At 43.6% G+C, this 22,159-nt stretch overlaps 1 protein-coding gene and 1 long non-coding RNA gene across 5 annotated transcripts in view; one reads left to right on the top strand and one right to left on the bottom strand.

The window, feature by feature from the left end:
- Nucleotides 1-17,251, bottom strand: part of PAPOLA (poly(A) polymerase alpha) — a 104,721-nt gene extending 87,470 nt beyond the window's left edge. For 2 of the 4 annotated variants that reach the window (XR_007774592.1, XM_050954467.1), the window contains exon 1: nt 17,000-17,247. Coding sequence is in view for 3 of the 4 variants with exons in the window: in XM_050954467.1 (XP_050810424.1) it covers nt 17,000-17,007 (8 nt within the window). In the remaining variant the exon portion in view is untranslated. Of the gene's footprint in view, nt 1-16,999 lie in introns of all 4 variants that reach the window. The other 2 variants (XM_050954469.1, XM_050954468.1) reach the window with 2 other exon arrangements.
- Nucleotides 17,252-17,383: 132 nt separating this feature from the next.
- LOC127051773 (uncharacterized) lies at nt 17,384-20,567 on the top strand. Its single transcript, XR_007774598.1, has 2 exons — nt 17,384-19,290; nt 19,938-20,567. It is a non-coding gene; the product is annotated as an uncharacterized LOC127051773 (long non-coding RNA).
- The last annotated feature ends 1,592 nt before the right edge of the window (nt 20,568-22,159 follow it).

Below are 22,159 nucleotides of genomic sequence, written 5' to 3'. Positions count from 1 at the left end.
AGATCCAGATTAACATGGCTACCCCTCTGGTACTTGACTCCATGAGGGGATTATCTCCCAGTGCTCAGAACCTGTCCACACTAGTGCTTTAAAGTGCTCAGACTTGCTGTGCTCAGGGGGGTGATTTTTCATCCCCCTGAACCAGCAAGTTAGAGCGCTATAAAATATAAGTGTAGACAAGCCCCTAGCTACTATGTCTCAGAGACATGAATTACCTACACCGATGTGAGATCCCGTCCTGTTGGTGTAGGTAGTGTGTACACTGAAGCACTATAGAGGCACATCTGTGCCACTGCAGCATTTCAAGTGTAGACAAGCCCCTACTATTCCCATTATTCCCATACAGGCTTAAGGGGTATGCCTTCCTGAGATTTTGTGGTTCACAAGCCGTTAAGACAAACGGATCCAGAATTTTACTAGCTTCAACAGCAATTATTAGTTTATGAAAAATCCCATAAAATACAACAAATGTAAATGCAATATTAATGTTGAGAAATGAAACAACAAATGTCAAGAAACACAGAATCATGGTGCTAAGCTAAGAAGACTTGACAAAAATTGGTTTGTGTTGCATTTTCCTTCTTTATGATGTAAAATGGTCATCTCTGTTCACTGCACTCCCCATGTACGTACACGTTCTGCTTTGGTTTTTAACCACATCAAGATTAACAACTACGGTTTTCCCTGGTTCTCCTCATAAAATCTTTGTTGTTTTTTTTTTCCCTTAGGAGAGGGGTTCAGGGGGGTAAAGGGAAAAGAGGTGGCAGCATGTGTTTCAGAGTTAGCTCTCTGACTGATGGGGCAGTATATCCTTCATCCAACATATTAGCCACTGAAGTTATGCATTAATAAAAAGCAAGAGTTTTAAACAGTGACTAAAACTCCCTTCCCAACTGCTCAACCTTCACTCTTCTCAACTGTGATGTCACCATTTTACTAGTGCTAGTCATTGTAAAGCCTTTCAGGCCTACTTGAGGTTTTTGTATTTTTTTAAAGTCTTCATTATACGTCATAGCAAAAAAAGGTACAATTTTTATTCTGCCCACCACCTCAACTTTGTCTAAATTTGGTCTCTAATAAAAGATGTCTCTGACCCTTTTTGGGGGAGATGGGAGTGGGGGGGTGGAGGAGAGGGGTAATTTACAGCACAAAACAATTTTTGGATCTTATTTGAATGTCTGAAGACAGCAGTTGAAAAATTCATTCAATTTGCAGCCATAACGACTGTGGTTTACATTACTGGGCCATATAATTGTAAACTACCTTTAAAATTATTGAATTTTTTTTTAAAACTTGGCTTGATTTTTAGGGCTCAGTACAATCAAACCAAGTTGAATATTCTGTACATAAAGCTGCATAAGAAATTCTAGGCATTATATTGACAGTAGTATGACTGAGGGTATGTCTACACTAGCACTACGTCAGCTGGCACACTGGCACTATATCTGTCATGCAGGGGTGTTAAACCCTCCTTCCCATCACTCTCCCCCTAAAGATTAAAGCTTTGCCAATGAAAAGTGCTGGTCCACAGGCGTGTGCTCCTACCAACAAACAGCAGCTACACTGTACGGCTTTTAGCGGCACGGCTGTAGCGGCACAGCCATCTCACTAAAAGCTGCATAGCGTAGCCATAGCCTGAGAAAGATCTCTCTTCAAAAGCAATGTCACAAAGCTGGTGGATCAGAGTATCTGTCCCCATCTATATGGATACTGCAATGTTGTACAAAAATAGCTACACTAATAGTCACCATTGTTACAAAATTTATTACAATTTTGTACAAAATATGAAATGCAAGATATCTATGGAAAAAACTGATTTTCCAAGTATGATTACCTTGTTTATATGCATGTATCTTTGTATCTGTTGTTATGAATATTAGCTATGTACTTGTATCTTAAACATGGTGTTGTATTCCTGAGTGACCTTCCCCAGCCAGATTTCCATCAGGATTAGTCAGCTGTGTGTTGATGGCCCATTAAGGATACTTAACTCTCACAATGGGCCACAGAAGAAACACCCAGATACTGCAGAACCTCAAAGTTAGGAACACCAGAGTGACGAACTCACTAGTCAACCACACATCTCATTTGGAACTGGAAAGTACACAATTAGGCAGCAGCAAAGACCAAAATAAAAAAAAGCAAATACAGTACAGTACTATTAAAACACAAACTATTAAAAACAACAAAACAAAAAAAAAAGAGCACCATTCTTCTACTAAGTAAAATTTCAAAGCTGTATCAAGTCAATGTTCACTTGTAAACTTCTGAAAGAGCAACCATAACTTTGTTCAGAGTTACCTTCCTTAACTCTAAGGGCTAATCTACACTGGCAACATAATAACGTGGCTTGTGTAGTCGTGGCAGAGTGCTGGGAGAAAGCAGCTCTCCCAGTGTTGGTGCACTGTCTATACAGGCGCTTTACAGCGCTAAACCTGCTGCGCTCAAGGGGGTGTTTTTTCACACCCGTAAGCGAGAAAGTTGCAATGCTGTAAAGCGCCAGTGTAGACAAGCCCTAAGATTCTACTGTAACCCTACTCATGGGATGTGGATATGTAACCTCGGACTCCATTTTCGTCAGTAACTGTCCATACATACAGACTGTGAACTTTGTTTGGGATAGTAAATTTCCATACATGTGGGAGATGATATTAAAAGATACCTGAGACATCTCCATTTTGCCTCATTCCTGCTCTAATGCTCTGGACTGCAGATTTACAACTAAAAGGAGTATTTTAACTATGGACCAAGGACTTTCCAATCTTTAGAAAGTTACCAGAGACACTTTTGCAAGCTAGCAATCTATATCATCACTGCTACAAACCGATCTAATCATTTGTATGTTTATGATATATTAACCATTTATAACTCTTCTTTTCTTAAAGAATCTTTAGTTTACTTATGATTGGCTGACAGCATGATATTTGGGTAAGATCTGAAATATATATTGACCTTGGAATAAGTGTCTGATCCTTTGGAATTAGTAGAATCTCAATATGGTGAACTGGATTTTCAGTAACTTCTCATGACAGACTTGTTTGTCTGGATGGGAGCCAAGTGCTGGAATGCCTAAAGGGAACTGAGTTAGGGCTTGTCTACACTGGCACTTGACAGCGCTGCAGCTTTCTTGCTCAGGGATGTGAAAAAACATCCCCGAGTGCAACAAGTTTCAGCGCTGTAATGCACCACTGTAGACAGTGCCCCAGCGCTAAGAGCTACACCACACAAGCCCTGTTAAAGCACTGCTACAGCAGCAGTGCTTTAACATTGCCAGTGTAGACTAGCTCTTAGGCTTCCTGTTAACCATTGTGGTGCTACAGAAGCTCTTTTGCTACTAGTTTGGTGAATCTAATCATAGAATAAACCACAAATTTTGGGGGACTGTCTTCCCTGTTTTTTGCAGTCTTCCCTAAGGTGGCACTCTCAGCGTGGTCCAACCCAGGCACCCAGGCACAGTACCAGTAGACCTTGGACTTAAAGGAAAAGCCATAAGAAGTAGTGCCATGTCTCCCCCCAACCCCAGTGAAAAAGCAGCAGAGTGGAAAGAAATGAAGCTTCTTGTATATTTTATAGCTCCAGGAAGTGCTATGAACTTAATAATAGAAGTACATGTACAGGGTTTCCACCATAAAGAGCATGCAGCCCAGCTTTCAGGATCAGTCCTATATTGATTATTTTCCATAGAGTATTAAACATGTAAAAAGGCTCAAGGGTTCATTTTAACCATTACACTACTGAGTGTCATACATATAAATGCACTTGCTCTGAAAAGGGAACTTCTGATGGAACTTCTGTGCAAATCAAACATATCAGGCATATTACTTATTTTCTAGTCTTCATTATTTTCAAGCAACCGAAACACTGAAGCCTTATTACATATCACGCTTCGACTGATAATAAGCACAGTATATACTTGGTGCACCCTCAGCGCAGGGAGTTTTAATCACATTGTTAAAGAGAATACCAATTGAAATTTAATAAATATTTTTGGATGTTTTTCTACATTGAAATATATTTGACAATTTACAACACAGAATACAAAGTATACAGTGCTCACTTTGTATTACTTTTATTACAAATATTTGCACTGTAAAAATGATAAGAAATAGCATTTTTCAGTTCATCTCACAGAAGTACTGTATTGCAATCTCTTAATCGTGCAAGCAACTTACAAATGTAGATTTTTTTCGTTACATAACTGCACTAAAAAACAAAACATTGTAAAACATTAGAGCCTACAAGTCCACTCAGTCATACTTCTTGTTCAGTCAATTGCTCAAACAAGTTTGTTTGCATTTGCAGGAGATAATGCTGCTCGCTTCTCATTCACAATGTCACCTGAAAGTGAGAACAGGCGTTCGCATGGGACTTTTGTAGCCAGCATTTTAAGGTATTTACATGTCAGATATGCTAAACATTCATACGCCCCTTCACGCTTCAGCCATCATTCCAGAGGACATGCTTCTATGCTGATGATGCTCGTTAAAAAATAATGCATTAATTAAATTTGTGAATGAATTCCCAAGAGGAGAACTTAGGTCTTCGACTGTTATACCCACATTCTGCCATATATTTCATGTTATAGTAGTTTTGGATGATGACTCAGCATGTGTTGTTCGTTTTTAGAACACTTTCGCTGTAGATCTGACAAAACACAAAGAAAATACCAATGTGAGATTTCTAAAGATAGCTTCAGCACTTGACCCAAGGTTTAAGAATTTGAAGTGCCTTCCAAAATCTGAGGAGGACAAGGTATGAAGCATGCTTTCAGAAGTCTTAAAAAAGCAACACTCAGGGTCTGTCTACACTTACCATTTAAAGTGCAAAGAGTCCCTTTTTTGCGCTAAAACCACGGGAGCATCTACACTTGTTAATGACTCAGAAGTTTCACTGCAAAAAGAAAACCCACCTTCACAAGAGGTATACAGCTCTTACCACTGTTCTTTTCGCGCTGCTGTGAAAGTGAAGACACGTTCTAGCAGTGTAAACATCTTTTGGCTTCTGGAGGATATCCCACAGTTCCAAAAGCGACCACTCTGGCCAGCATCTCCGCTGCTCTGATGCAAGGACGTCTGCCCCTCCTCCTGTAAGCCCCAGGAAGTTTGAAGCTCCCTTTCCCTTTCTTTGTAGATGTGGCAGGGAAAGTAGCCAGACAGCAGGAGGTTTTCAAAAAGATGCCTTCCGCTCACCCCCCTTCCCAAAAGACCTATCCAGAGAGCTGCACTGTCGGATAGCTGCCCTACAGCGCTGCTCTCATCAGTGATAGAAGTGCTGGTAGTCTAAACATTCTCTTACACCTGAGGAATTGAGTGAGTACACAAACCAGTGCTTTACTTTCATGGGTTCCCTATTACCAGCGAAACTTACAGCGCAAAATCTCTAAGTGTAGACACGCCCTCAGACGCGGAAATTACAGAACCCGAACCACCATGAAAATCAACTTTCTGCTGGTGGCATCTGACTCAGATAATGAAAATGAACATGCATCGGTTCACATTGCTTTATATTGTTATTGAGCAGAACCCGTCATCAGTATGGACATATGAACCTTTAGTGCATCTTGGCATGCAAATATCTTGCGATACTTGCTAGAACAGTGCCATGAGAAAGCCTGTTCTCACTTTCAGGTGACATTGTGAACAAGAAGTGGGCAGCATTATCTCCTACAAATATAAACAAACTCGTTTGAGAGACTGGCTGAACAAGAAGTACGACTGAGGACTTGGGAGGCTCTAAAATTTTACATTGTTTTATTTTTGAGTGCAGTTTTTTTTTGTACATAATTCTATATTTGTAAGTTCAACTTTCATGATAAAGAGATTGCACTACAGCACTTGTATTAGGTGAATTGAAAAATAACATTTCTTTTGTTTTTTAAAGTTGAAATATTTGTAAAATAATAAATATAAAGTGAGCATCGTACACTTTGTATTCTGTGTTGTAACTGAAATCAGTATATTTGAAAAAGTAGAAAACATCCAAAAATATTGAAATAAATGGTATTCTATTATTGTTAAACAGTGTGATTAATTGAGAATACTTTTTTAAATGGTTCATCAGCCCTAGTTAAAACAAAATATTCTCAGGCATATTTGCTCACATCATAAGTCCATCCTTCCACTGGGACCGTTTTCATTCATTGTGTTACATGTATCAACAAGTTTGTAACCTCTCTGGGATAGGGTTTTTCTCTTATTTTATGCTTCTGACATGCCTTCCACTTATGGTGCTACATAAGTAAAAGTAATCCTTTTATGAGGAGTACACTGTATTAACTATACAACACTGACACATACTAAGAGTAGCTGAGGTGGCTAAAAGCAAATACCCAATCAAAAACAGAAACAGAAATCCACGTGAGCATCATTTTAGCTAATATAGTTAAAAATCCCTCTGTTATTAACTCATAATGAAAAATGCAATTATTAGTTGACATTCTCTAACAATTCAGGTACTTAATGCCTTATTCAATACTCCAGTTTACTAAAAGGTGTGATATTCTTGCTTGTGTGAGGAATTTCAGGACTCTGTCCACTGGTTTTTCATGAAGGCAGCTCAAAAAAGGAGAGACTTCAAGTCAAGTCTTTTTAAAAAGCCAGGCTAATTTAACTAGATAAATTAACACGTGCTTTATAAAATTCAAAAAAGAGCTGATTTGTAATTTTAAAATATTTAATAAAGAAAATCTGTAGAGAAAACACACACAAAATCCCATGAAAAGGAAAATCCTGTGCAGCCTTAACCATGGAGCTGCTATCTGTGCCTCCATAATTATAGCAGAGTAACAACTCTGCTAAAGTTATAGTGCAGCATCACTTTCTGTTTAAAGGCAGATTATTCATGGTGCCTTAAAACCCACACATTGATGCATAGTCTTGAAATTTGCTGTGCCTCATGATAGTGAGCAGAGCTAATGGTCCAAACACCTAAAATACAGCCTCTGCTGTAAAAAAAAAAAAAAAAGAAAAAAACAAACACCCCCCCAAAACCAATATTTTACAAAATCATGTATTTTTTTGGCTGCACACCCGAGGCTCCAATTATGGCTCTCATCCTCCCAAAAGAGAACTCAATTGCTCTGGATTTATCTAGTGTATGGCACCTGCTGCACTTTTGGGGAAGCAATACAAAGTAAAAAGCAAAGTTTGTAACTCAAGGCTGGAGCATGCCAAATTGATGTGTCCAAAAGACCACAAAGCAGGTCTACAGGCAAGACTCAGCTGGCTCTGTTGAAGCAATAGGGTTCACAGGGAATATGCTGCCATAGTAATTTGGTGTCCCAAGGCAATATGCTGTGGTCACCGAACCCGAGCTGCATGCATGTGCTGGGAGCTATCCTTAGCAGCTTTCAGAACAGTTGTCTTGCGCATATTCCTTGCTCTCTGCCTGCATTTAGCAGGGGCTCCTTCTGGAAGTTTAGCCCTGAGACTAAGATTTCTGGTTTAAGAGAAGTATTTTTCCAGTGTTCTAAAAACCATATGCAGATTCAGATTTTACTTAAGTACTGCCAAGGAAATTAGCATTAATTGAATAGAGGGAAGAAGAAAGACTTGTAAGCAGTTAGAATAATGTAATCGTGCTTCTTGAACAAGGGGACCAATGGTGATCAAAGGAAAGCAAGCTGTTCGGTTGGCTGGTCAAACAGTTCCTGATACACAGATCCTCTTAACATGAGCTGCTCATAATATTTTCAAGCCAGGAGGGAGGAAATGGTGTAGCTGGGGATTCGGCGCAGGAGGCCTATCACCTCCACATTCTCCCCTCCCCTTTGAAGTCACCACCCCTTCCTCAGCCCCACTCTATTTTTCTTGACTGGGCATTGGGGAAAGATACCTCCTATTCACAGCCACATCCCTCAGGGAAGTGACCACAGAGGGTCTTGCCTCGTGCACTGGGTGGGGGAATGAGACAGCAGTGACTGGGGGAGAGCGAGGATCCTCCCCCTGTGTAAGCTAGTATCCTGGGGGCTCTGCTTTTCTGGGGAATCCTTGCGCCCTTGTGCGTTAGCTAGGATCTGGAGGGTTATAGCCCTTCTCCCTGCATTAGCTGGGATACTAAATGCCCAAAAGACGAATGATGAGTACACCCCTGAAATGAATGGAGCGGTTCACATGTCTCAGAGCTATTGTTTCAGGGTGCATTTCCTCCAGTGTGTGTTCCTATTCAGCTGAGAACATCTCACTGAGATGACTAGGTCACTGCACACCTCTCTGGGCCTCTTATGTTTAAGGCTCCGTGAGAGAGAAAAAAGGCATCCTTTAAAAAGTGGAAGTTAAATCCTAGTGAGGAAAATAGAAAGGAGCAAAAACTCTGGCAAATGAAGTGTAAAAATATAATTGGGAAGGCCAAAAAATTTTTGAAGAACAGCTAGTCAATGCCTCACAAAGTAATAGGAATATATTTAAGTACATCAGAAGTAGGAAGCCTGCTAAACAAATAGTGGGACCACTGGACAATTGAAATGCTAAAGGAGCACTCAAGGACGATAAGGCCACTGCAGAAACACTAAATTGGTCTTCATGGCTGAGCATATGAGGAAAATTCCCAAACCTGGGCCATTCTTTTTAGGTGACAAATCTGAGGAACTGTCCCAGACTGAGGTGTCAGAGGAGGTTTTAGAGCAAACTGATAAACTAAACTGTAGTAAGTCACCAGGACCAGATGGCATTGACCCAAGAATTCTGAAGGAACTCAAATGTGAAATTGCAGGACTACAAACTGTAGTTTGTAACTATCATTTAAATAAGCTTTTGTACCAAATGACTGGAGGATTGCTAATGTGAAGCCAATTTTTAAAGAGAGCTCCAGAGGTGATCCTGGCAATTACAGGCCAGTAAGCCTGACTTCAGTATGGGCAAACTGTTGAAACTATAGTAAACAACAAAACTGTCAAACACATGGATTAACTTAATTTGTTGGGGAAGAATCAACATGTTTTTTGTAAAGGGAAATCATGCCTCACCAATCTACTAGAATTCTTTGGGGCGGGGGGTGTCAACAAACATATGGACCTAGGGAATACAGTGGATACAGTGTACTTAGATTTTCAGAATGCCTTTGACAAGATCACTCACTGTTAAGGAAAGTAAGTTGTCACAGAATAAGACGGAAGGTCCTTGCATGTATTCGTAACTAGTTAAAAAATAGGAAACAGAGGGTAGGAATAACTGGTCAGTTTTCAGAATCGAGAGAGTTAAATAGTGGTGTCCTCCAGGGTCTGTACTGGGACCAGTCCTATTAAACATATTCATAAACTATGTGGAAAAAGGAGTAAACAGTGAGGTGGCAAAAATTTGCAGATGATACAAAACTACTCAAGATAGTTACTGTACATACTTGATCATAAGCTGGCTTGTTTATAAGCTGACCCCCTCGTCCCACACACTCCCCCAAGATGGATAAGTAAAAATGGAAAATTTTTATAACCGGTTCAATAAGATGACCCTATAATTCAAGGGTTAGCAAACTTTGGCTCCCGGGCCATCAGGATAAGATGCTGGTGGACAGAGATGGTTTGTTTACTTCGAGTGTCCAGAGGCACGGAGGTAAACCTAAGTAAACAAAGTGTCTCGGCACGTGAGCTGCTTACCCTAACGGGCCAGGAGAGCAACTGGTGGTGAATTTTTTTTTTCGGGGGTGGGGGGGAGAAGCTGCAAGTCAGGGGAGTAACCCTATGACCACCCCCCACATGACCCCACCCTTAGCCCAGGACCCCCACACTCTTACCATACCATCCCTTCCAACCTTATCTGGGGGATGTCTCTGACCTGGCTGGAGCTGCTCCGGCTGGCCAGACCGGGCGGCGCAGCCACAGCCTGCTCTGGCTGACCAGACCCAGCAGTGCGGCCACAGCATGTTCCAGTGGGCAGGGCCAAGTGGCACAGCTGCAGTGTGCTCCGGCGGGTGCGGCCACAGCGTGCTCGGGGCAGGGGGGGGAGGGGCCGAGCAGCATGGCTGCAGCCTGCCAGTCCCGGAGTGGAGGGACTCTGGCCCCGCATCTTCCCTTCTGGCTCTGCTGGCTGTGCTGTCTCTCTTTGCTCCTTGTGTCCCACCTCTCCCTCTTTATACCCGTTCATAAGCCGACCCCCTTCTCTGGAGCTTCTCTTTTTTACTAAAAAAATTCAGCTTATGAACGAGTATATAAGGTAAGTCCCAAGCAGACTATGAAGAGCTACAGAAGGATCTCATAAAACTGGGTGACTAGGCAATAAAATGGCAGATGAAATTCAGTGTTGATAAATGCAAAGTAATGCACATTGGAAAACAATCCCAACCATATATATAAAATGTTGGGATCTAAATTAGCTGTTACCACTCAAGAAAGACCTTGGAGTCATTGTGGATAGTTCTCTAAAAACATCTACTCAATGTGCCACAGCAGTCAAAAAAGCAAACAGAACACTGGGAATCATTAAGAAAGGGATAGATAAAACAGAAAACATATTGCCTCTATATAAATCCATGGTACGTCCATATCTCAAATACTGCATACAGCTGTGGTTGCCCCATCTCAAAAAAGATATATCGGAATTGGAAAAGGTTCAGAAAAGGGCAACAAAAATGATTAGGAGTATGGAACAGCCACCATATGAGGAGAGATTAATAAGATTTTTCAGCTTGGAAAAGAGACCACTAAGGGGGAACATGATAGAGACCTATAAAATTATGACAGATGTGGAGAAAGTAAATAAGGAAGTGTTATTTACTCCTTCTCATAACACAAGAACGGGGGGTGGGGGGGGTGTCACCAAATGAAATTAATAGGCAGCAGGTTTAAAAACAAACAAAAGGAAGTATTTCTTCACACAACGCACAGTCAATCTGTGGAACTCCTTGCCAGACGATGTTCTGAAGGCCAAGACTATAACAGGGTTCAAAAAAGAAGTAGGTAAGTTCATGGATGATAGGTCCATCAATGGCTATTAGCCTGGTGTCCCTAGCCTCTGTTTGCCAAAAGCTGGGAATGGGCGACAGAGGATGGATCACTTGATTACCTGTTCTATTCATTCCCTCTGGGGCACCTGGCATTGGCCACTGTCAGAAGACAGGATACTGGGCCAGACAGACCTTTGGTCTGACCCAGTATGGCCATTCTTCTGTTCTTACATACATGCACCCTTGCAATACAACTCTGCCCCCTGTAAGTGATGCCCCAAAATGCCACCACCACATGTACTACCACTCTATCCTCACAGATACTGCAGAAGACTTTGGGAACAGAGCACATGAGCACTGTAGGACAAAGTCTAACCCTTCTCTTTGTTAAGCCAAATCTTCATGTTTAGGTAAGGTGCAGCAAACAGAAGCTATCTATACCTACCCTGCACTCAAAGAATGACTTATTCCACACAAGCGACCTCAGACTTCAGTGTTACCAACCCTTCACACCCTTTCACCGAAGATTCCTTCTGAGACATTACCCTTAACTAAGCCCTGGAGACTACTGTCATATATGCAAACAGGTTACTGACAATGCCGTCAAAAAACACTACCATGTTTGTGCACCCTTACTGATGCAAATTTAAAAAATGCAGTTCGGAAGTGAGGCATACTTTATCTCTTGAGGTATACATGCACATGCCAAGATGCTTCATCTTATCCCTCCAACAATGAATACAGCTATACCTAACACAGTGAACACAGCTGGAGTGCATGCAGATAAATGTTGGAATTCAAAGCTGTGGAACACAACACAACAGCACATTCTTTGCGTCTTTCTTCATATGTACTTACTGTAGATTCATAGATTTTGAAGTGACTCCTATATTGAGCCTTGTAATTTGTGACTGACTAAGGCATCTTCCAGTAACATATCCAATCTTGATCTGATGATACCAAATGATGGAAAAACCTATCACTTCCCTTGGTGGTTTGCAAATTTTTTCATCACCTTTACTGAACCATTCCCAGTGGTTTTTGCCAGCTCCTGGTAGAAGTAGGCAGAATTAAAGTTGCACTGCAGGTGTGGTCATGCCCTAGTTTTCAGATGTTTACGTTTAGCCACACTATATTCTGGAATGGCACAAGGCCCCACTGGGCAGCCTTAACACTGCAATAACCAAGTTCAGGGGTATTTATCACACCCACTACAAGATACTAGGTTGCATTCCTGCTAAGAGCACTGTTTAAGCTCCAGAGGAAAAAAATCTCCGCCAAACTTCTAGGGAACTCTGCAGGTGTCATCTGAATCAAAACGACAGTAACATACTAGCTTAGACACAACCACTGGCTTGGTGTCCATATAAAGTGGCAGAGCATTGGAGAGTGCTCTCTGTTTGCTAAAAGGTGATAGCTGTAGTAGAATCGAGTTGGATAGAAGCTCTACAAGTCCAACCTATAAATTGGAGTATGCAGCATTAGAAGGACTTAGCAAGAGATATTGCAACAGTATTTTACTTCAGACTCACAAGATTATCTTTGGAAAATAAGGAATAGAAACCTGATTTAAAACATTATGTTCTTCAGAACGCTATTTCCCACTTGGCACTGTCACATAGGATTTGAAAATTCCACTTAACATTACCATATTAAGAAGTCACTACAGGACTGAAATTGATATATTAAGAAGGAAAAAAGAAGAAAACTGTTCTTCCAGTGGTGGTGTTGGGGTGGGGTGGGGCCGGAATCACATTGCTAGTGCAGTTGCTCTGCACTGTGACTATGGCATAATCCTCAATACAGAGATTAGGAAGATAACGATAAACAACTGATTTTTAAATTTTATTCTTGAGAAATAAAGATTGCCCATTGAGTTAAGACACTGGAACAGAAAAACAATTGCATAAAGACAAAACTGGTAAGTATACTTACTTCTCTCCAACACACATACCATCATTCATAAAACACTGATTTCAGCCCATTCACAAATGCAAAATTCTTCCACACCCAACAAATTCAAACCAGTTTGAATGTGACCTCAACTTACTTATATCATAATTAAAAGCTCTTGAATTTTTTTTATTTTTTTTTTTTTTAAGTAAAAACCACCACAGAATTATACTTTTTTGTACCTGAGTGGTTTAGAAATGATCTTGTGTTTTAGGTAGCTAGATATTATAGTGACCAGAGTGGCATAAAAACCTTAGATTTCTGGACATATGAAATGAGAATTAATTAAATAAAGTTGAGTTTAAGTACAAATAATTAAATTCCAAAACTCACAACTTGAATCAGGTGAAGTATGATGCAAACAAAGGGTCAGACACTGCCCTCAACCCAAAATGGAGCTCACATTGACAGCAAGGAACATGTACATGTGGACAGGATATATTTGCATTTTTATAGCACTCAGAAGCTAAGAGTGACCAGATAGATGGTTCAATGTAAAATAAAAATAAATAATAATAACTGGTGATATACCTAACTCCTAGAACTGGTAGGGATCTTCAAAGGTCATCGAGTCCAGTCCCCTGCCTTCACTAGCAAGACCAAGTACTGAGTTTTGCCTCAGATTCCCTAAGTTGCCCCCCTCAAGGACTGAACTCACAACCCTGGGTTTAGCAGGCCAATGTTCAAACCACTGAGCTACCCCTCTCCCATCTATTTCTCTATCTTTTTGTCTACTTCTGGTGATTTATCTATTACAATAAAAACATATTTTTGACTTTTTTGATCATGTAAACATTCATAGGCCAACTTATACTATTAAAAGTGAAATAATTCTACAAACCAGTTTAATAGCCATTATTCACAGTCCATTCACTCTTTGTATTCTTCATTAAGGATAATAAAAATAAGGCCAACTCGACACTCAGAGATTGCACCAATTTAAATCAATTTAGAAGCATTTTTATACTGCAATTTCTCTTTGCAGGCCAGCCCTAAGAGAGTCTGTCTCCAGTTTACAGTCAGTTTCAGGTTCTTACTGTCCCAATGTTTTCATTTCAGACAATCCAGAGGCATTCATGTTTGTAAATAGCATTATATTTTTTTTAATTGTGGAAACAGCTAACTCTCTTCAGTTTTATAAAAGCTCGCAACAAAATTTAAGTTGAACACATTCCTTTAAACAGCTTTCACCTTCCACCCCAGAAACAGTATCACAAAAGTGATGGATTAAGTGACAGCCATATATCCCTTAAACACAAGTGTTTGTGAGGCTTAATTAAATGCTTATGAGGCTGGATCATCAAATCAAAAGGGCTATATAACTTTCAGCTAATAGTATTGCAAATAGAATCCCAGTTTGTATCTTGGTGTCTGAGAATGCCTTAAGATAAAAAATAAAAATGTGTCAGATTCCTAACATTCTTTATGTTGAGTTTTTGTTAACTGAATTTTGGTTTTTTTAGTATTACATGCTTTTGTATGTTCTCAATCGAAAAAGTGATAATTCCTGGGGCAGGGGAAAGTCTTGTGTTTGGTAGTATAGGGCTTCCTGGAATGGAAGCAAAATCCTGATTGGGGTCTCCAGGCGCTATCGTGCAAAACTAAAAGATCTACAAGAAGTTCATAGAAAAGTTAGGGTGACTCTACCTACACATGCTGTCAATGCAGAAGTGAGGTTTTTTACCCATGAAAGCTTACACCCAAATAAATCTGTTAGTCTTCAAGGTGCCCCGAACTCCTTGTTGTTTTTCTAGCTACACATGTTCTGAAAGTGGACTGAGTAGCAGTGACTGAGCCAGTGGTGGGTGTGGGGGTGTGTGTGTAAGAAATCTACTAATGTTAAATGCAGGTAAAAATTTTATTTTCCATTTTGCATAAAGGTTAATGCCTATTTGCATGCAACAGGAGGAAAGCATAAGTATCAAGGGGAAAGTAGCATGCTAAGTTTTCAAAATAGTGAGAGATTTTAATTAATGCCCCTAATGACCTAAAAGAAGTCAGAGGTACCACTTCATAAATTCAGATATTATCTAACATTACTGATTGCTTATATTGTACCAGTTTGTTTGGAGTCATGGCTGTCTAATGAATTTTAAATTCCCAGTAATTCCACAGTCATACAAAGCATCACTACAGGGATTTTTAATTAATAAAACTTGTCAGTCTTGTCTAATTAGAGTAACAAGTTCATTTAAGAGATCAACAGTGCAAGTTTTTAAAATTATGATTTGTAAAATTACTAACACTTCCTAAATGAACTATATAATAATGTACTACAGCAGTCCAACTGTACCATGCAATAAATTAAATTCCTTTATTTTCTATTTCAAAAAAGTTCTCAGGATGGAAATCTGTATGACAAATTCAATCTGGAAAAGACTGAATATCAGAGTTAAACCCTATAAATAAAAAAAACATAGTAACCTAATAATGTATATAATTTCAAACTTGTACTATATGTGAAAGTTTGGGACTCACCTATTCACAGGCCTACATGTGCAATGGTGCAACTTTAGAATGGAGCTACAAATGGAAAAGTAGGTACAAAAAGAATTACTCACCTTAATTTCATTTTCTGGAGATATAAAACCCACTATGGAATTATCTACTGTATATGAGACCCATGCTTTTTTGCAGTCTTTTTATAAAAGCTTTGCAAAGAAAATCTTATAATGTACACCTCCAACCAAATATATTCAGCTACTCATCACAATGATAGTAATGAAAAACACTAAATATTAACTCAAAGATATATCCAAGCCACTCAAATAGTAAAAAAAATAGTCTTGGCGTGTTCTGTTACCTCACTGAACCCCCTTCGTTTGTATACTGTCAAAATCCTAGATGACTTCAAGCTCTGCGGGACATGGATTGTATGTACATTATGTTGTGTTTGTTCATTGTGCACAATGGCGGGTTCTGGTCTACAACTGGGGCTCTTAGGCACTACCATAATACAAGCAAATAATAAAACTAACATTTGTATAGTGCTTAGCACAGTGGGGTCTCCTGACTGGAGTCTTTACATGTTACTACAATCAAATTCATGTCACAGAAATACAGAGTTGCTCTTTTGAAAAAAAAACATTCTTGGGATTTTAAAAGACAGTGCATGTAATTCCTTATTTAAATCTGAATCATGTCTTTCCACAATACTATCAAAAAAATCTTTTGTAAACCAACATGCCTGACCTTTAAAAAATATTTAATTAGCCACCCATATTGAGGTGTCCACTAAATGTAGACAACTGTAATGGGCCTATGCCAAACAAGAACCTTAAAACTACTAAAAAGAAACAAAGGAATGCAAAACTTCATCTGTCTCTTACACTGCCCCATCATTAAGCAAGGTTGCCAAACCTGCTGCAAAGAAAGAGCTACCCAGAGCACCAGTCGTAGTTGTTCAAAAGAACTGTAGCCAAGAGATAACACCCCCCCCCCCCCCCCCCCCCCCCCCGTTTTTCAGAGCTGGAATGGTGGTGGGAAGTAGAGAAAGACAAGTACGATGGACTACTAGCTACTAGCTTCCACAGGGCAGGGGGCGCTAATGTCATGGGTTTACAGAGTAACCTGAACTGAACGGCTTTTTTCCAGTCTAGTAAAGGGATTGGAGAAACATTTGCAGGACACTGGCTTAGTCCGAAGGAAGCACATATTAGAAATGGAGGTAAAAGAGCAGCACTTCCACGTGCATCGCTTCTGTGGAAGAGGCTCCCTGAAGGCCGCGATTACCTCCTCATTGTGTGCGGGGGAGGAAGGAAAGCAGGCAGGCGTGCGGCCCCCGCCGCGCGGTTGCATGAGCACAGAGGCCGCGCGGCCCCTCACGGTGGAAAGGAGGCCGGCTACACGGAGCCCTGGCAGAACGATGTACGGCCTGTTCCAGAGTCTGGCAGGGGGCCGGTGCTGCGCGGCGCCTTCAGCCCTCCCATCCTATCATAAGGGGGCTCAGAAAGATCAGAGACCAAAGGGAGCGAAGCCCGGGAACCTGCGAATCCGCGGCCCCTCAGGTTGCGGCACCGGAAGAGTCTTGTGGCCCAGGGAGGGGGGGAAGCCGAAGCCCCGCTACGCAGAGGAAGAGCTTGGGGGAGCGAGCCAGCCCCAAAGCTGGGGGAGAAGGCTAAGGGGAAACAAGGCGCAAGCCTTCGAGACACCCTGCCGGGTTCCAACTTACAACGGCATCGTCTCTCCGGCTCCCCCGCTGCCGCCGCCTCTTCTTCGTCCCCCTCCTCCTCCTCCCCCACTGCCGCCTCCGGACCGGTTACTCGTCCCGCCAGGAAGTGGAAACCGTGAGCATGATATGGGCCGGAGTAGGGCCCTAGAGGGAGGAGGGAGCTGTTCGCTGGACCGAGCCGCTGCCGCCGCTTCTCCTTCCTCTTTCCCTTCGGCCTCCTCCTAACATGGCGCCCGGGCGCTACCACAGCAACGTTCTAGAACGGGGGCCTACGCAACGACGCGTCCCCCTTGTACGCACGACACGCAGAGCCGCCGGCGCATGCCCACTAAACGCGCGGCTGGCCGGCAACACGGGATTTGTAGTCCTAGGCAGGGAGAGCGGCGGTGGGTTTTGAAAACAAAGTTCTAACGGCTACCGGGAAGGGGAAGGAGAAGCGCACGCGCAGAAGAGTCAGAAAAACGCAGCTTTGTCGGCGATTCGGGCGGGGGGAGCTCCCAGTGAGCCTGTCGTTCTGTTCCCTTTGAGAGCAGTGTCGCCCCCGCCCCCCAAGGCAGGGAAGCCCCCCTCAGGGCGGAGCGTATGCTGTTGCGGAGCGGCGCAATGCCTCCCTGCGTGACGGTGGCCGGGCAGCCTCGCTCTGTGCACGGGGGTAGGAGAGCGCTCGGCGTGGAGAGAACAGGCTTTCGGAGAGCCCGTTGCAGGCGAGCTTGCAGTGAGCTCCCTGGGCCCGGGTGATTGGCAGAGCTGCAGCCAGCTCTGGGTAGCAGAGTCTGTGCCTAGCGCTCCTCCTGCAGCTGTCGGGATTTACACACCAGACCGCCTTCCCGCTTCCTAGCACCCGAGACTGCACACCCACGAAACTCCTATCCCCTGTGGGGAGTGAGTAGGTGACGGCCTGACGCGACACGCTTTACACAGAAGTAAACAAGGCAAAGCCACAGAGAGAGGGAGTCATTGATTCAAAACGAGGACTCTGGACAGCCTTCCTGCTTCTCATGCTGGTGATCAGACTACTCGGTTTCTCTTTTTATACTCCATCCAGAGCAGAGTTCTTATGGTCATGCCATGTGATAGGTTCACCGCGCATATGTTGCAATGAAGTCCATTTTTGTACCTTGGAAAATTGAAGGATTGAGTTCTCTCATTTTTTAAAAAAATTCCCTCCTAGATGTCTAACGTTTCAGCAGCAGTCAGGTTAATACAGTTTAAGAGAATTTAGTGGTGTGGTCTGAAACTTTATTTTATTCACATAAATCCTAATAAGAAAGAAAATTCAGTTTATTGTCCAAATCAACGATTTAGTTTCTGTAGGGATTTATGCAGTAGAGTTTCTGCTGGGAAGAAAAATCACTTTCAGGGCTGGTCTACACTGGGGCCTTGGCTACACTGGAGAGTTGCAGCGCTGGTGGCGGCTTTAAAGCGCTGCAACTCACTCACCGTCCACACTTGCAAGGCAGATACAGCGCTGTATCTCCCTGGCTACAACGCTAGCTGTACTCACCTCGGCCTGGGGAATAACGACTGCAGCGCTGGTGATGCAGCGCTGCTCTGCCAGTGTGGCCACCAAAAGCGCTGTTATTGGCCTCCAGAGGTATTCGGAGATCTCCTAGAATGCCTGTTCAGCCACTCTGCTCATCAGTTCGAGCTCTACTGCCCTGGCCTCAGGTGACCCTCCCATTAAATGCCTCAGGAAATTTTAAAAATCCCCTTCCTGTTTGCTCAGCCAGGTGTGGAGAGCAATCAGTGAATCTTTCCAGGTGACCATGCCTCCATGTGCCAAACGAGCCCCAACATGGAGCAATGGCAAGTTGCTGGACCTCATCAGTGTTCGGGGGGAGAAAGCTGTGCAGTCCCAGCTGTGCTCCAGCCGTAGGAATTATGATACCTATAGGCAGATATCAAGGGCCATGCTGGAAAGAGGCCATGACAGGGACGCGCTGCAGTGCAGGGTTAAAGTAAAGGAGCTGTGGAGTGCCTATTGCACAGCCTGTGAGGGAAACCGCCGCTCCGCCACTGCTCCCACGACCTGCCATTTTTACAAAGAGCTGGACGCGATACTTGGGGGTGACCCCACCGCCAATCCGAGAACCACGATGGACACTTCAGAGTAGGGGGAAGGAGAAGAGGAGGGGAGGAGGAGGAAACTGAGAGTGAGGGTACTGGAGTAGGGGGAGACACCCCGGAGTCCCAGGAGGCATGCAGCCAGGAGCTCTTCTCAAGCCAAGAGGAAGGCAGCCAGTCGCAGCAGCCGGTACTTGGTGAAGGACAAGCAGAAGAGCGGGTTACTGGTAAGCAGCTTTTATTTTCAGGATGGAAATGTTTCCAGAGAGGAGGGAGGGTTAGGGCTGCATGCATGCATGCCTAGATGTGGAATAACCCATTGATGTAGTCTATCACATTGCGGTAATCAGCCTCAGTAATCTCTTCAAAAGTTTCAGCCAGAGCGTGGGCAATGCGCTTGCGCAAGTTTATTGGGAGAGCCACTGTGGTTCTTGTCCCAGTCAGGCTAACACGTCTGCACCACTGTGCCGCGAGGGGTGGGGGGACCATTGCTGCACACAGGCAAGCTGCATAGGGGCCAAGGCGGAATCCGCATTGCTGTAGAAGACCTTCCCGCTCTTCCCAGGTGACCCGCAGCAGCGAGATATCTTCCAGGATCAACTCCTGTGGAAAATGTTGGGAGAGTGTTCAGTGTAGGTGGCCCCTGCAGCTGTTTGCTTCAGGGCTGTACTGTGCTTCAGGGCTGTACTGTGCGTTAGGGAAAGCAATCACTCCCCCTTACTCACCATTTCGGGGCTCCTGTGGGTTATGTGCGCTCTCTTTGGGATGGGAAAATTACGCTAAAGTGAAGACAAACTCCTTCACTGTGTGGGAATAACTGAGATATAAACAATGCTGCCTCTGTTAAGTGTTGCCTTTTTTGCCTTTCCACAAGCAACCTTGAGTTCTCAGCTGCCCGTGTTATCAACCGCTCAAAGACTCTAAAACCTCCGGAAGAAGCCGCGAGAAAGCAAAGACGACTTGCTGCAAGCAGTTATGGATCACTCTGCCAGAGAGAATCAAAAAGTGCACGACTGGAGGGAAAGGGAAAGCAGGATCTGCCATAGAACTGCAGCGGCCCGGAAAAAAAGCACAAAGCAGCTGATAAGCATCCTGGCGCGCCAAGCGGACTCTATCCAGGCGCTCATAGCCATGCAGGCAGAGCACTACTACTCCAGCCCCACCCCCGTCCCAAAGCTCCTTCCCTTGTGCCCCAATGTCAGCTCAAAACCCCGTTCCCCACCATCCAGGTTCTTACCACCACCAGCTTCCTCCAGCACCTGTACGTTCACCAACTAGCCCTGAGAACTACGACCCTTACCCTCTGCACTCAACCCCCATCACCATGCAGTATAGGCATCCTGAAGTGCAGCAGTCATTGCACAGCACTCCAGACAGGATATATTCAAACCTGTGAGTGTACAGTTCCCCACCGCACCCCCCTGCCCTTTTAGGTTGCCAAAATGTTGTGTGTGTGTCAATAAAGTTAATTTCTTTTCAATAAATGAATTCTTCGCTTTGAAAACAGTCATTATTGCAGAAAGTCAAAGATACCTTAGCCCAGGAAAGAAACAGGCACTGTAAATCAGCTTAGGAAAAACAGATTCCTACTAACATTGTAACCACTGCACTTCACTCCTGTGCAAGGCACCAAACATTACTGTTGGTTTTCAGCCTCAAATTCCTCCCTCCAGGCATCCCTAATCCTTGAAGCCCTGTGCCGGGCCTCTCTAGTAGCCCTGCTCTCTGGCTGTGCAAATTCAGCCTCCAGGCGTTGGACCTTGGAGGTCCATGCCTGACTGAATGTTTCACCCTTCCCTTCACAAATATTATGGAGGGTACAGCATGCGGATATAACCACAGGGATGCTGCTTTCCCCCAAGTCTAGCTTCCCATACAGAGATCGCCAGCGCCCTTTTAAACAGCCAAAAGCACACTCCACAGTCATTCGGCACCGGCTCAGCCTGTAGTTGAACCGTTCCTTGCTCCTGTCAAGCTTCCCTGTATACGGTTTCATGAGCCAAGGCGTTAATGGGTAAGTGGGGTCTCCAAGGATCATAATAGGCATTTCAAGGTCCCCTACTGTGATCTTCCGGTCTGGGAAAAAAGTCCTTGCCTACAGCTTCCTGAACAGGCCAGTGTTCCAAAAGATGCCTGCATCATGCACCTTTCCAGGCCAGCCTGTGTAAATGTCAATGAAACGCCCACGGCAATCCACAAGCGCCTGGAGAACCATAAAGAAATACCCCTTCCAATTAATGTACTTGGATGCTAGGTGGGGTGGTGCCAGAATAGGAATATGCGTCTCATCTATCGTCCCTCCACAGTTAGGGAAACCCATTTGTGCAAAGCCATCTACAATGTCCTGCACGTTCCCCAGAGTCACGGTTCTTCTTAGCAGGATGCGATTAATAGCCCTGCAAACTTGCATCAAAATGATTCTAACAGTCGACTTTCCCACTCCAAACTGGTTCCCGACCGATCGGTAGCTGTCTGGAGTTGCCAGCTTCCAGATTGCAATAGCCACCTGCTTCTCCACCGGCAGGGCAGCTCTCAATCTTGTGTCCTTGCGCCGCAGGGTGGGGGCGAGCTAACCACACAGTCTCATGAAAGTGGCTTTTCTCATCCGAAAGTTCTGCAGTCATTGCTCGTCATCCCAGACTTCCATGACGATGTGATCCCACCACTCAGTGCTTGTTTCCTGAGCCCAGAAGCGGCATTGCACGATGCTGAGCATTTCCATGAATGCCACAAGCAAGGTCGTGTCATACGCATCAGGCAACTCGGTATCATCGTCGGACTCATCACTTTGGCTCTTAAGGAATAGCTCAACTGCCAAACGTGATGTGCTGGCCAGACTCGTCAGCATACTCCTCAGCAGTTCACGCTCCATTTCCCACAGAAATCGTGCTTCACAGAAACCGTTGAGAGACTCAAGATGGCACCAAACGTGGACGGAAAAACAAGGATTGCTGGGATGTGAAGCGATGCATCCTGGGGCGTAGAGACAAGAAGAAGAATGATTCGCACCCTCCTCCCCCTTCCCACGGCGCCAAAATGGGACGAGGCGCTCTGTGGGATAGCTGCCCATAATGCACCACTCCCAATACCACTGCA

This window comes from Gopherus flavomarginatus, chromosome 5 (assembly GCF_025201925.1).
Source record: "Gopherus flavomarginatus isolate rGopFla2 chromosome 5, rGopFla2.mat.asm, whole genome shotgun sequence".
Taxonomy (NCBI): domain Eukaryota; kingdom Metazoa; phylum Chordata; order Testudines; family Testudinidae; genus Gopherus; species Gopherus flavomarginatus.
The sequence above is the reverse complement of the archived record's forward strand: the minus strand, read 5'-3'. Positions and strand labels throughout refer to the sequence as shown.